Source organism: Lipotes vexillifer, unplaced genomic scaffold, assembly GCF_000442215.2.
Source record: "Lipotes vexillifer unplaced genomic scaffold, Lipotes_vexillifer_v1.1 scaffold1129, whole genome shotgun sequence".
Taxonomy (NCBI): Eukaryota; Metazoa; Chordata; class Mammalia; order Artiodactyla; family Lipotidae; genus Lipotes; species Lipotes vexillifer.
Genome location: NW_006789022.1, coordinates 3438945 through 3453626, shown reverse-complemented (window position 1 = coordinate 3453626; position 14682 = coordinate 3438945). Strand labels below are relative to the sequence as shown.

Here is a 14682-nt window from a genome sequence, read left to right as displayed (position 1 = left end):
GTGTAAAAAAAAAAAAAAAAAAAAAAAAAAGATATATGCACCCCTATGTTCACTGCGGCATTATTTACAATAGCCAAGATATGGAAACAACCTAAGTGCCCCTGAATGGATGAATGGATAAACAAGATGAGGTGTATATATACAACAGAATATTACTCAGCTACTAAAAGACATCTTGCCATTTGCAATAACATGGATGGACTTTGAGGGTATTATGCTAAGCGAAATGAGTAAGACAAAGAAAGACAAATACCATATGATTTCCCTTATATATGGAATATAAAAAACAAACAAAAAACAAAATAAATGAACAGGGACTTCCCTGGTGGTCCAGTGGGTAAGACTCCACACTCCCACTGCAGGGGGCTGGGTTCAAGCCCTGGTCGGGGAACTAGATCCTGCATGCATGCCACAACTAAGAAGTCCACATGCTGCAACTAAAAGATCCCACGTGCCTCAACAAAGATCCTGCGTGCTGCAACTAAGACCCAGCGCAGCCTAAATAAATAAATAAATAAATACAGTTTTCTAAAAAATAAAGTACTATATGTACCATAAAAACATCTATTAAATAGATAAATAAATAAATAAATGAACAAACCAAACAAAAATAAACACACAGATACAGAGAGGAGTAGTGATTATCAGAGGGGAAGAAGCAGAGCAAAATGCGTAAAGGGGATCAACTGTATGGTGATGGATGGAAACTAAATTTTTGGTGGTGATCATGCTGTAGGGTATACAGAAATAGAAATATAATGTTATACACATAAAATTTATATAATGTTACAAACCAATGTTACCTCAATTAAAAAAAAATTTTTTTTGGCCATGCCGCACAGCTCGAGGGATCTTACTCCCCTGACTAGGGATTGAACCCAGGCCCTGACCGCCAAAGCACCTAGTCCTAACCACGGTACCACCAGGGAATTCCCAAACAATTTTTTAATTAAAAAAAAAAAAGACAGTGTGGTACTGGCATAGAGACAGACATTCAGGACTTCCCTGGTGGTGCAGTGGTTAAGAATCCGCCTGCCAAGGCAGGGGACACAGGTTCGAGCCCTGGTCCAGGAAGATCCCACATGCTGCAGTGCAACTATGCCCACGAGCCACAACTACTGAAGCCCACGCTCCTGAGCCCATGCTCTGCAACAAAGAGAAGCCACCGCAATGAGACGCCTGTGCACCACAACGAAGGGTTAGCCCCTGCTCGCCACAACTAGAGAAAGCTCGCATGCAGCAATGAAGACCCAATGCAGCCAAAAATTAATTAATTTTTTTTTTAAAAAGACAGACATTCAGATGAAGAGAATGTAATTGAGACTCCAGAAATAAACTCGTACATCTATGACCAACTGATTTTCAACAAAGGTGTTAAGACCATTCAATGGGAAAAGAACAGTCTTCTCAACTGGGATAACTGGATAACCACATGTAAAAGAATGATGTTGGACCCCCACCTCATGCCATATACAAAAATTAACCAGGGGGATGGCTTCACCAGCACACAGGCCTGAATCACAATTGGAGAATGACAGATAATAGGTTCACAGTTTCTTTTTGGGGTGATAAAAAACATTCTGGAATTAGATCATATGATGGTTGCAGAATCTTCCAAATATACTAACAACCAGTGAATTATATATCTTAATAATATATAATATCAATTGACAATACAAGGGGGGGGAAAAGAAAAGGGGGTCCCCTGTCTACCCTCACTTCTACCCTATGTCAAACAGCACAAAGAACCAAAGTGAAACTAAGGAGAAAGGCAGCCACTTGGGCCTGCCCAAGTGAATCTTCTGATTCTGAGGAATCACACAGCTCAACAGACTGCAGCGCAACACCAAGTTTGCAGCCGAAGCCCCAGCTAGCAATTAGGTGTCTCTTTGCCTGGCCTTGTCTGTGTGCACGTATTTCTCTCAAGAACTGCACAAAAGGCATCAGGGAGGGCGGAATAAGCAGATTCAGAAGGATGTATCCCGGCCATTTTTCTCCTCTCAATACCAGCATCCCCAACTACAGCCACTATTTACTGAGGTCTTTTTTTTTTTTTTTTTTTTAGGCCGCGCTGTGTGGTATGCAAGATCTTAGTTCCACGACCAGGGACTGAACCCGTGCCCCCTGAGGGCTTATTATTAACTGAACAGTTCACGTAAGCTATCTCGAAGTCTCATAAGATTCCTACAACAAGGTATGTATTATTATTCCCTTTTTACAAATTAAGCAACTGAAACTCAGAGAGGTTAAGTAACTCGCGACTGCCTCCCAAGTAGGGACTCCCCCAAATCTCCAACTTCCCCAGTGATGATCTCAAGGAAATGTTGTGGAGATTAAATAAGATATACAGTACTTAGGGCTTCCCTGGTGGCGCAGTGGTTGAGAGTCCGCCTGCCGAAGCAGGGGACACGGGTTCGTGCCCCGGTCCGGGAAGATCCCACATGTCGCGGAGCGGCTGGGCCCGTGAGCCATGGCCGCTGAGCCTGCGCGTCCGGAGCCTGTGCTCCGCAATGGGAGAGGCCACAACAGTGAGAGGCCCGCGTACCACACACACACACACACAAAAAAAGATATACAGTATTTAGCATATAATTGGTGCATAATAATTGCTCCATAAAAATGTTAGTCATTATTGTTATAATTATTGATAGAAGCCTCAAAAACTTGAGGTTTAAGTTCAGGAAAAGATGTTTCTTTACAATTGAAATAAATATGAACAAAAATGGTGGCACTGAGCTTTCTGAAGAAGTCACCTGGGACAGACACTGCCAATCGCCCACCCAATATACATTCTCCCACCTTCCTTACTAACAGAACCCTGCTTTTTGCTCAGAGGGGCAAAGTGCCCAGCTAAAAAATCTTCATTTCCCAGGCTTCCCTGTAGCTAGGAGTAACCAGGCGATAGACAGAGTTCTGGACAATGAAATATAAGGAGATGTCTGCTGAAGAGGCCTCTGAGAAATATTTTCCTGGGAAATAAAGAAAGCGGGGGAAGGGATCAGACTCAGATGACCCTATAGCCTTTGACAGTCTGCCCTTCAACCTGCTGCTGCTTCTTGCCGGAAGATGTGGAACCAGCATAATCACAACTATGAAGTGAGAGCCATATGCCAATAATGACAGAGCAGGAAAACAGTAAAATCTTGGACGGCCCAGGTCTGGACTTCTTGTTATAAGAGAACAACTGAACCCTGTTTGTTTAAACCATTGTGAGTCGGTTGCTGAGTGCAATTTCTAAGAAAAACAGACCCCATGGCGTGGTAAAAGAAGACCTGAGCTGCTAAGTAGATTTGGGATCATCTAAGCCCACAAAACCAGAGTGTAGCCTCAGAGCTACAATATGACCACGGAGCACATCACCACAACGGCAAACTTTTCCCAGGGGACTAGAGAGACTCTGACAAAAGGTCGGCATGGAAGCAAGACAAAAAGGACTGCAAAGAACAAGTCTGTTTGTCTTGCATTGTCCAGAGGACAGGGTGTTCTGACCAGATGACCTCAGTACCTTTCAGCATAAGTTAATAAACTGTTAGCTGGTTTATCAACCAGTTTCTTGAAGGGTTAGGATAGATCTCCCAATGGTGTGGTCTTAAAGCACCCACTTCACTGTACTAGTTACTCATTTAATTGTCTACTTCCTCCACTAGACTGTAAGGTCTGTGCAAGCAGGGCCCATGACTAACCTATGCACTACTCAGAATGCAGTTCTAAGCAGTGGCTAGTACAAAGTTAGCAGCTAGTAAATATTTGGCAAATAAAAGACTGACTGAATAAATAAATGACCAACAAGTTCCCCAATGACTAATTCTGATGAACTGATAAAATCCAAGCAGGGGTCGAGGGGCGAGGGTGAGAGACTCACAAAGCTGGATTAGCCCAAGTACTGGAGTGTCCACCAAGGGCAAGCCACATTAGGAACCAGCAGAAACAGGCTGCTGGTCTCCCGCCCCATTTCTTTTGGTGTGCAGGACACCTGACTCATTCTTTACCCCCAGAGCCACTCACTCTACCTTGTCCTTGTCCATGACAATACTGGCCACAGGTCCAAATGCCTGGAAGTACTCAGAGAGCTGAGTAGAACCCACATCCCGGGGAAAGCCACTGACAAACACGCTTCGAAGTCCCTGGGCCTTTCGAGCAGCTCGTAGTTCTACCAGGTGCCGGTGCTTTCGGCCTCCCAGGTGAGCCTCTAGGCTGGGTCCTGCAAAGACAAATGTGAGGACAAAAACATCCGAATTGCTCTTCAGTGTACCTACCCCGACTTTTTTCTCGGCATACCTAGATCCTACTGATTCTTCCAAGCCATAGAAAATGTGACATTTGAATGACAAAGTCCTGGCTCCTTGCAGCTTCCTCTCTTGTCCATTTGTCTATATAAAGCATTTTAAGTGATTCCCAGGAGAACTGGCTGTACACAAGTATTTCTTTTTTTTTTTTTCAATTTTTTTTTTTTTTTTTTTCAATTTTTTTTTTTTTTTTTTTTTTGGCTGCATTGGGTCTTTGTTGCAGTGTGCGGGCTTCTCATTGCAGTGGCTTCTCTTGTTGTGGAGCGCGGGCTCTAGGCGCACGGGTTTCAGTAGTTGTGGCACGTGGGCTCAGTAGCTGTGGCTCGCAGGCCCTAGAGTGCAGGCTCAGTAGTTGTGGTGCACGGGCTTAGTTGCTCTACGTCATGTGGGATCTTCCCGGACCAGGGCTGGAACCTGTGTCCCCTGCATTTGGCAGGCGGATTCTTAACCAGTGCGCCACCGGGGAAGCCCCACAAGTATTTCTTAAACCATCTACAAGTGCTAGGTTGAGCAACACCTGCACACTGTAAAGAAATTAACAGGTAACTTATCTAGGTCATTTATAGAAGAACTAAATAAATCAGGACCCTAGACTATTTATCATTTCTGGGTATAGTATAGAGATTACAAGCACAGGATCAGAAGTCACACTACCCAGAATCAAATCCCAGCTCTGACAAGCTGTGCGAAATCTCGAGCAACTTACTTAACCTCGCTGTTCATGTCTCCTCAGGTACAAAACGGAGATAATAATAGTACCTACCACATTGATATTATTCACATATAGCACTTGCCTGAGGGTCTGGTACATGGTGAATGCGGGAAAACTTAGCTGATTTTTAAATTTTTATTACATTTTGAGTCAGCTGCTTGATGTCACCAGTGTATATGTGGGGCCAGAGAAGACTATCCTGGATTTCTAGCTTGCCCTACTGGACAAGTGGTAGTGCCATTCAAAAAGGAAAAGAATGAAAGATCATGTTTAGGGGAGATTATGATTCCAGACTTCAAAAGTGGAATATGAGGTTTCATTGAGCCTCTCGCGCTGTCATAAAAGGACCTTGTCTCCTTTTCCAAACCCACGTTCCTAACATGCGTACCATGCTACCTCACCCGTCTCTGCCTTTGGGAAGCTCCTCTGTAGGGCTTCCCTCACTTAATTACTACCTTCTCTGTGACCCTGCAGCTTTCCAAACACATCTATAGGGTACTGAAATTGTTTCCATCTCTAGGTGGTAAGCTCCTTCATCTCCAAATCCCCTCTCCCCGCTCTAGAGCCCAGCGGAGAGGCAGGCACAAAGGGAACAAATATCCAATAGATGACGGTTAAAGAGGAAATAAAATAACGAAACTTCTGTCGTCGAGATCTCGGATACTGGGAAGCTGGGGTGTAAGGTGGTGGGACTCTCCCCCACTCTGTAATCCCTTCGGACGGCGGAGAGAAAACGGAGGTGAGACCCTACCAAGGACTTGGCGAGAACTATGACCTATAACCCTAACTTTCGCTAGGACCCAAAGACGAAAGCCCATAAACACCCCCCTCACTAGCCACCGCTTACGGTTGGCCGTAGTGACGTGGCAGAGACAGCAGCGGAAACCCCCGCGAGGCAGCGGTTCGACATCCGAATCCACCGCAGCCATCACAACTGTCCAGTACTAAAAAACGCAACCACTTCGGCCACGACCGGAACTCTCTTCTACAAATTGCAACATGCTGGGAAGCAACTTCCGCCCATCCGATAGGAAGTGACGTAGACGTCTCCCAATCGCGCGGAACACTCCTCCGGAAACCGAGCTCTTTCCGCTCAAGGTTCCGTTTCCAGCCCGACTTAAGTCTCTACCAGCTTTAGAAATACCATCTACGATGCTATCTGCATGCGGTAAGCCAATTGGTGTGCTCTGAGCTGTTCAGACGTTGATTGGCCCAAAGGTCGTGAATATTCATAAGGCAGCTACAGCTTGTGCCGGGTTTCTTGCCTGGCCCGCTGCATGACGGCAGGCGGTTTCCCTGCTGCGTGGTCGAGAGCCGGCTGTGTACTCCTTCAAGGGGCAGTAGAGACTGTATCCCCAACCCCATACTTACCTAGTGAATAAAGGCGTATCCTCCACAAAGCCCGCACTGTCCCTAAACTCCCAGCCTCCTCAGGGCTGTTACCCTCTCCCTCTGCCGTCGGTCCTCTCCCAGAATGGGAGTTCTGCAAATTCTCCCTAACCCTGGTTGGGGAGCTCTGCCCCCACCGGGCACCTTCCGCACTCCACGGGCTACAGCCAGATCGCCTCTCTTCCGCGTAAGCGGGCTGCGTGGAGTGCACCCACCAGGAGCCAGAGCCACCAGCCCACTTAAAGGCATTTAGCAGAACCTGCTATGGTGGCAGCTGAGTGAAGACACTGGAGGGTGCTGCTTCCCCCTAGACTGTTATAGTGGTCAGTTCCTCCCTACACTACCGAGGTGTTGGCTCAGGCCAGGGAGGGAGTAAGAGAGCTAGGGAGGCCCCAGGGACAAGGACCATGAGATGGAGGGGCCTATCAGCTGGGCTAAGCAGCTCCTGCTGTGTTTGATCAACCGACAGCTTTCCACAGCTTCCGGCTGTGGAAAGAGCAGCGGACCTGAGGCAGACATCTCAGGATCTAACCTTGAGCAAGTCACAACTGCTGAGGCTTTTCCCCATCTCTAAAGAAAGTGCTCAAGGAGCACACAGTAGGCTTAACTTCTCGTTCTCTCTCCTAAGGTGCTCCTCTTGTTGGGACCAGCTCACATGTCTAATCTGTCTCCCAAACTTAAAAAGGGAGGAAACAGCGCTAGAGTGGGCCCCAATATCAAGGCAGTTGCTGAGGCTGCCCTTGGGGATCCTTGAAGCAGCAGTCTGTGCAAATACACCACAGAGCTAGGTGATATGATCCTACAGTACACCCCAAAGTGGGCTACATCCTGCTCTGGCCTCTAACAACTCCCAGAATCCTCTAAGTAAAAAGGAGAGGGGAGGGCTTCCCTGGTGGCGCAGTGGTTGAGAGTCCGCCTGCCGATGCAGGGGACGTGGGTTTGTGCCCCGGTCCGGGAAGATCCCACATGCCGCAGAGCGCCTGGGCCCGTGAGCCACAGCCGCTGAGCCTGCGCGTCCGGAGCCTTGCTCTGCAATGGGAGAGGCCACAACAGTGAGAGGCCCGCGTACCGCAAAAAAAAAAAGAAAAAAAAAGGGAGACGGGATTAAGAGTTAGGAAATAAAGAAGCACCTTCACACATACACACACACACACACATACACACGCATGCACACGGCAGAGAATAGCTGAGCCAGGAGGAGCTGAAGAAAACAGCTTTTTATTTGTTACTATAAGAACCAATTACAGAATCCGAGGTTAAAAAAACAGACAAAAGGTCTTTATTTCTGAGAACTGGCATACAAAAGGCAGAGGGGACAAGGGGAGGGAAGGAAAGAGCGAGCATAGGCTGGGGTTGATACCAGCTTAGGGACCTCAAACTCCAATTAGGAAAGTCCGGACACCGGACAGGAAGAGAAACCCTCAATTAGGAAAAAAAAAAAAAAAAAAAGGACATGGCAGTCATGGCAGTGCACGCCCCCCTCCCCCAACCAGATACCACCACCTGATATCTGTTTACTCTTCCCCTCCCCCATCCCCTTTCACAAAGGGAGGCAAAATTTTTTAAAAATTTAAAAACCCTCCCCCCAAAACTGTCCAAGACAACTGTGGGTCCTACCCCCAAAAACAGGCTAGGTTCCCACAATGGGCCAGTTCCTGCAGTCTGCCCTTCACCACCAGGCACAGAGAAGCACTGGAAGGGGACAAGCCTCCAAGTGCTAACACCAGAGGGCGTCCAACCCCTCCAAGGACACACTCACTTGCTCCCTCCTTCACTCCTCATTCCCTTTGATACTAAAGGGAAGGGAGGCTAGGTGCCCTGTGCACCCACCCTCTAGCTTTCAGCCCACCTCCCTTCCCCACAGATGCTCAATCTTCCAGGACAATGGGCTCACTGGTGCTGGCAGGATGTGAGGATGGAGGAAGAGGGACTGGGGGCCGCACTGCAATCAGTGGTGGCTTCACCTTCAGGGGCAAGTTGGGCCGGCGGGCAGCTCGCCGCATTTCCAGGTGGGTCAGAGCCTTCCGCAGGGCTCTGGCCAAGAAGAGAAGGGGGCAATAAAAAAAGCAAAGACCTTCAAGATGAAACCCCACATCCCACTACAATTCCACCTTCCAGCCCATTCCTTCCTAACATCCCCACCCTGCACCCAGTCTTCGTGGAGCTGGTCTTGCTCAGATACTCCTTCCTATTTCCTTTCCCATATCCACCAATCTAGGTTGTCAACCTCTCAGCCCCTCCCATGGAGGGCTCCCTACCTGGTATCTTTTGTGGCCACAAACACCACAGGATTGGGTGCATCAGCTGGGTTTAGTTTCTGACGCTTGGCTGCTGGCTGTGAGCTTGAGCGAATCCCTGAGGCCAGAGGCCTTCCATTGGCAGAGAAGGGGACTCCTGCCATCTGGAAAAGGATGGGGCAGCACAATGAGAGAGGGGACTCTCAGACACCTATCAGATATAAAAGCCCACCCAACTCAACGTGGCCCACTCCAGTCTGTCAACTCACAGTCTCATAGGCCCGTTTCACCATGATGCCCCCCAGTCCCCGGTTCTGGGTCAGCTGGTTTCTGTTGATCGGTGTCTTGGTACCCCGAGGTGTTTTTGGTTTCAGAGGTGCCTGGGCCACTGTCAGGGAAAAAAAAAAAAAAGGAAACCTTAGAGGACGTTCACACTTCCTCTTCTGTATGCATCCCCAAAAGCAGTGATGGGGGAGGGGTCTGGAGAGTAATCACCAGTATTTCAAAAGTCACACATGAGTATGATCTTATCAATCAGTATATAGTTATACTGGATAGCGTGTGAAAAATAACATTTTTAACCTACAAAAGTACAGTCTGTTAGACTAAACCTCTTTGGACTCAATGGGAAAGTAAAAAGCAGGGGAAGAGAAGGATCTTAATGATGAAAGGACCGGGAGCCAGACACCACCCTAAAGGTTCCCCATCCTATACCCACCCTTACCCAGATCTTTGACAATAGTTGCCAGGGGGAGCCGCACCAAAGGGTGAATCTTCAGTGGAGTCTTGGCGGCTTTAGGGAGTCGAATGGAGCCTGGAGAACAAAGATGAACGCTTTTGTAGGGCCTTCACTATTCAGGCCTCCTCTGGGGCCAGGAACCATGCCTAACCTTGTAACAAATCCTTGTGGCCTACTATCCCTACTACTGTCCTTAAACACCCAGAGAAACACTGGTCTCTGGCCAGAGCAACCCCGAACTTGCCACCAGCCCCAGCACTCCTGCCCTTACACTCTGCCTTGATGGCATTGGCATTGATGGGGGCATAAGGTCGTCGGGCAGCCCTCCTCGGCTGTAACAGGTCCCTGCACATGCGTCTGGCTAGACGGGTCAGCTCCCTGGTCTGCAGCACGAATCTCTGCCTGTTCTTAGCCAGCAGCTTGGCCCGGTTGGCGCTGGTCGTATAGGGGGAGAGACTCTGGGCTTCGGGTCTGGATAAATGACCCCTCGAGTGTGGCTCCTGGAAGAAGGACATAGGAAAAGGGGAGAACAGTCAGTCACCAAGGCTCCCTTCTTCCATTCTTGATGGAGGGTCTTTTATTCCTGCCTGATCTCTTTGCTGCCATCCCGACCTGCCTGGCTCCCCAACCACTGTCCAGTACCACCCCACCCCCACGCCAGTCAAGCCATCACCTTACTGGAGCTGGGTGTTCTGGCCCTCGCCTAAAGCTCACATCAATTAGCTTACTGCTCTCCCCAACCTGTCCCTCATCATCCATCCTTACTGTGGTGCCCCGAGCAGCCCCCTCAAGCTGGGTTGGGGTCTTCAGTCCCCCGTACTTCTTCCAGTAGATCCAACAGGAAGCACAGAGGCGGCACTGCATGTTGGGTGGGCCCCAGGCATACCACTGGGCAGACTGTGTGGCTGCAGGAGCATGGAGAGGAGGGAATGGTCCGGAGGCTACCTGAGCCTCTCAGGTTGCTGGGCCAGAGCAAACGCCCGGCTCACCCCCGGCATCCCTATCCCTCCCTGGAACTCACTGTGGCAACTCTCACAAGTCAGGCCCTTCTGGAATCCAGCCCCATTCATGCCAGGTTTTGAGCCCACAGAGATGATCTGGTTAGGGTTTGGTTTGGTGCTAATGGGGGAGAAACCAGGAACTGGTCAAGGAAAAGAATCCACTTCCACTTTGTCTCTATAATTTGACCGCGTCTCCGGCCCACCCCCCAATCACTTAGGAAAGCACAGGTTAGGGCCTGAGAAGGGAAACATGCCTGTCTCCCCTACCCATCACACTTACTAGGTGGGGATGTAGACTTGTTTTAGTTTGCTGTCTGCTTCAGCAGCTTTCAATCTTTTCTGCAGGAAGGAGAAAAAGTAAAAAGGATCAGAGCATCTCAGCAGGGAGGATGTCACCAACTTCAAAGGCAGAGGTGAGCAGGAGGCCTCTGGTCCAGCCTCCCCAGCCCAGACCTCACCTGCTGAATGTATCGGTCTGTGGTTTTCCACATGTAATAAAATTGAACTATGCTGGCCAGTGACTTCCAGGGTAGCTGAGGAGGCACAAGGAAGAAGGATGAGCTGCTATCTGGCCCCTGGTCCTGGTTCCCTCACCTGTCACCTCTTCCACCTCTCCTCCTAGTCCCACCCACTTACAAAGTCCTGGCGAATATCATTGAAATCCTTCCCGTACTTCTCCAGGGCCTCCTCAAATAGCATGGCCTCTGAGGCTGACCACTCCTCCATCTCATCCCGACACAGCACCGGGCCCCCCTGGGGCACCAGGGTCGACATGGCCTTAGCCAGGTCGTAGCCGTTCCTTTGCAATGTATCCATGGCGTGAAACTACAGGAAAGGTGGGAAACAATGCTGATGACCTGAAACCCTCAACACCACTCCTCTGTTGCTCTTTAAATACTCCCACTCCCTCAGAGATACCCTCCTCCCTGCAGAGTCCCAAGGCTCTGCAGGTCCCCACAAAGCCCAGCCTACCCAACTACCCACCAACTTCTGCTCACCAGAGTGATATCTCGGGAAGCAGCGGCTGCACTCATGTGCAAGCTTGGCTGCCGAATGGAGCTGCTGCAATCTAGGGCTCTTGCGAAGGTCCCCACAGCTCTAAGGGAGACAGTGAGAAGTCAGGGAAAGAAGAAAGCGCGAGTGGGCTGAGGAACCAAGCCAGATGAGAAAAAAGGACAACACCCAGGCCAAAAATAAATAAAGTCCATCTCTACGAACATGAATCAGAACTATGTCCACACCACCCCCAGCCCATCTGTCCCATCCACCCACCCCTCACCGGGCCACCACGAGAAACTGATCAATCTGCCGGTCTGTGAGAGGGTTGTCTGGATCCCAGACTTTCATCTCCATCTTCTGTTGGTTCCGATTATCAGATTCTCCTGGGGAATGGGGAAACGGTATCATCGGGGAGGATAATAGATGTCTTGACAAAGTAACACCTCGTCTCCTCCTTGGATTCTGTCAGCCACCTCAACTCTCAGACTTCTCTTCCCAATGTGCCCATTTGCCCCTTTCCGGTTCCTAAGGTCCCATTCTGCTAGGTTCACAACATAGAGCCATGGAGACTGTGCACCACACCACGCCAGGGCGCACCATCCAGAGACTCTGATATTACACAACCCCGTAGCCATAACACAGTGTCTCCTGCTGCATACCCTCTGCCAGGCGATCTGGGATCTCAGCTTGGTATTTGCAACCAACTCGAATCTCCCCCTGATCAGCTAGAAGTGTCTTCTGCACAGGGTCAAACACCAGTGAGTAAAAAAAGCAGTCCTGGAGATGGAAAGAGAGAAGGTGAGCAGGGCAGCAGTCCTCATAGGCAGGGGGCAGTGGGGTGTATCCAGAGTTCCCAAGACAGGCAGGCTGTCAACCTGTACCTCATCCCAGTCAGACTTTCTTCTTGCCTTTCGAGGCAATACCCACTTCCCTCCCTCTTCTCCGGACACCTCTTTCTCACCTCCTTTTCCAGGTACTGGCTCAAGATATCTGTCTCATTCAAGAGGGTCACACTGCATTTCCCCCTACAGGAGAGAGGTCAGAAAACCCCGGGTGAGCTCCTCATTTCCTCTGCACAGCAGCTCCAATACACTAGTCCCTCCTTTCCACCTTCTAAATAAGTGCATGCAGGCCACAGTGGCCCTGATTATCCTATACCTTATGTGCGTGGCTGGTAACGATTCGAATTGCCGAGAAAGAAAAAGCTCCCGGTGCTTCAGTTGATGTCGCTGCTGTTCCGACACCCCTGGCTGCTTTGATTCCTCCTCAAACTCCCCTGGGAGATTTAGGAGGAAGACGCCAAGTCAGAAACTAATTCAGAAAGAAGCCACCTTAGAAGCTCTAACCCAGGGGAAATATTTCCTGTCTCACTTGTTTTTCTCACATTCCCTAGGTAGCTGCCTCTCACACCACCAGCTTTCCCTCTTAGCTTCCCCATCCCCACCCCCACCCCCATTACAGATACTCCCAACTCTCCATCACTCTTTAGGGAAGAGCTGCTGAGAGTACAAAGACTGCCACAGAAATACATCACAGACCCAGGTGCCAATGCTCAGACACCACTCATACAGCACAAATCTGCTCACGTGAGACCCAGCAAGAATATCCCACCTGTCTCTTGCTAAACTAGCCTGGGGTCCAGAAATCCAAACTAAATAAATAAGTAAAAGCACCACACAGGAGTGTGTTTACCAGTTCTTCTTTGCAAATTTCAGGAGACTGTGCTCTTAAACGTCACATGCGACCCTAACTATCCCTTGTTTTCTACTTGGCTAACAATCGTTTGTTTGTGGGGCTTTCAAGGACAGTACCTCTCAAGCCAGTGCCAACACCTTCCTCCCCAAGGAGCTGCAACTTGCCCTGAAACCTTGGTGGAAAGGGTTAACTTGGCTGGGTGCCAACCAAACAGGGAGGGGGCAAAAAAGCCACAGGCCCAGGCTCATTGGTGCATTGTTCCCAACCTCAGGGAGAAAGGGGGGTGTGTGGTAGGCTCCACCCCTCGCCTGTGTGCTCCGGAAACCCTGCTCTAAGGCAAGGGGGACCACACCCCCCACACCCTTTCTGATTGGACAAGGCCAAGGTCAGCCCCTGCCAGATGGGACTGGAAACCCCAGAGGGCCGGAGAACTTGGTAGGCCCAGGTCCTCATTAACCCCTTCATGTCCAAGGCCCAAAAAGGCCTAAAATGAGAAAAGTAATTTAGGAAGAACAAGAGGAAGGGAAAAGAAAGCCAAAGCAGAAAAAAGAAAAAGAAACTAAGGGAAACAGAAGAATATGTATCTGAAAAGATGATGAAAGCATAAAGAGAAGTAGGATAGGGCAAAAAGAAAAGGGAAAGATGTAAAGTGGAGTAAAGGGGAAGCCAGGATAGGTGAGAAAGAGGAAAAGTGCAAGAAAACTTTCCTGGCTTCCTATTTATTCCCTCCCACCCATGTATCCTTACCACCTCATGACCACACACACACACACACACACACACACAAAACCTGCTTCCCTGTTCCGCAGGCTTCTAAGTATGATCTCTTTCTCTTCACCTGACCTTCACAGTCACCAACCATTGTCCCAACATAACCAAAACTGTCCCCCAAGAGTCCTGCTTCTCTAAAGCTCCTCCTCATCCCCTATTTAAATACTATCATCTCATAAATACACGCTCACACACAAGCCAAATTCTGGCTCTCCTTATCATGGCCTCTCCACCCTGCTTCCAGCCCAACGTGTAAAAACAGGCCTCCCTCTGCAGACCAGACATTTACCACCCCCAAACTCACACCCCTGCCTTGGGCATGCTACCAAGAGAAACACCTGCAGAGACATGCGCGGGCTTCAGATCATGGGCAGGGGGAGACGGGGGGCCGGGGGTGGGGTACAAAGACACTTACTGGCATTACTATCAGCCAGGCTGTTGAGGCTACTAGAAATGTCCCTTCGCCGGAAAAGACACACAACCTTTGCCTCCACGTTTCCATTTGCAGTCTAAGAAGAGAAAAAATGGTGGTGAAAAGTAGTCATTTGGAAGTGGAAATGCATAAAGAAGAGACTAACAACAGTGAACAAGTCTAAAGGATGTAAGAAAACTCCAAGAAATTATGAATCAAGAGATTTACCTTTAAGGACAGACTTCCAAATCCCTTTCCTCGGCCCCCAAGAAACAGAATAGCAAAGTTCCCACTAAGCTCTCAATAGCCTCTCCTGAATGTGTGGAATGAATGAATAAATGAATGAATGAATATGAATGGGTACTTAGGATAGGGTTTGTGTTCTCTGTCCCTCTCTCTCCCTCTCATTCACCTGAAGTTAGAGACCTCAGAAGAAAGAGT

At 49.1% G+C, this 14682-nt stretch overlaps 2 protein-coding genes across 2 annotated transcripts in view; both read right to left on the bottom strand.

Moving 5' to 3' along the window:
* The window catches only part of TUT1 (terminal uridylyl transferase 1, U6 snRNA-specific), a 15512-nt gene extending 9435 nt beyond the window's left edge, over positions 1–6077 (bottom strand). The window contains exons 1-2 of the mRNA XM_007462154.1: positions 5846–6077; positions 4011–4201 (exon numbers count right to left, since the gene is read on the bottom strand). Of these exons, the coding sequence (XP_007462216.1) occupies positions 4011–4201; positions 5846–5927 (273 nt within the window). The 5' untranslated portion in view covers positions 5928–6077. The remainder of the gene's footprint in view (positions 1–4010; positions 4202–5845) is intronic.
* A 1512-nt stretch (positions 6078–7589) lies between these two features.
* MTA2 (metastasis associated 1 family member 2) overlaps positions 7590–14682 on the bottom strand; it is an 8395-nt gene continuing 1302 nt past the window's right edge. Inside the window, exons 3-18 of the mRNA XM_007462155.1 lie at positions 14245–14338; positions 12522–12639; positions 12325–12388; positions 12023–12140; positions 11644–11746; positions 11363–11462; positions 11001–11189; positions 10823–10897; positions 10645–10703; positions 10385–10482; positions 10129–10268; positions 9635–9863; positions 9349–9438; positions 8894–9012; positions 8646–8788; positions 7590–8421 (exon numbers count right to left, since the gene is read on the bottom strand). Coding sequence (XP_007462217.1) covers positions 8256–8421; positions 8646–8788; positions 8894–9012; positions 9349–9438; positions 9635–9863; positions 10129–10268; positions 10385–10482; positions 10645–10703; positions 10823–10897; positions 11001–11189; positions 11363–11462; positions 11644–11746; positions 12023–12140; positions 12325–12388; positions 12522–12639; positions 14245–14338 — 1905 coding nt within the window. The 3' untranslated portion in view covers positions 7590–8255. The remainder of the gene's footprint in view (positions 8422–8645; positions 8789–8893; positions 9013–9348; positions 9439–9634; positions 9864–10128; positions 10269–10384; positions 10483–10644; positions 10704–10822; positions 10898–11000; positions 11190–11362; positions 11463–11643; positions 11747–12022; positions 12141–12324; positions 12389–12521; positions 12640–14244; positions 14339–14682) is intronic.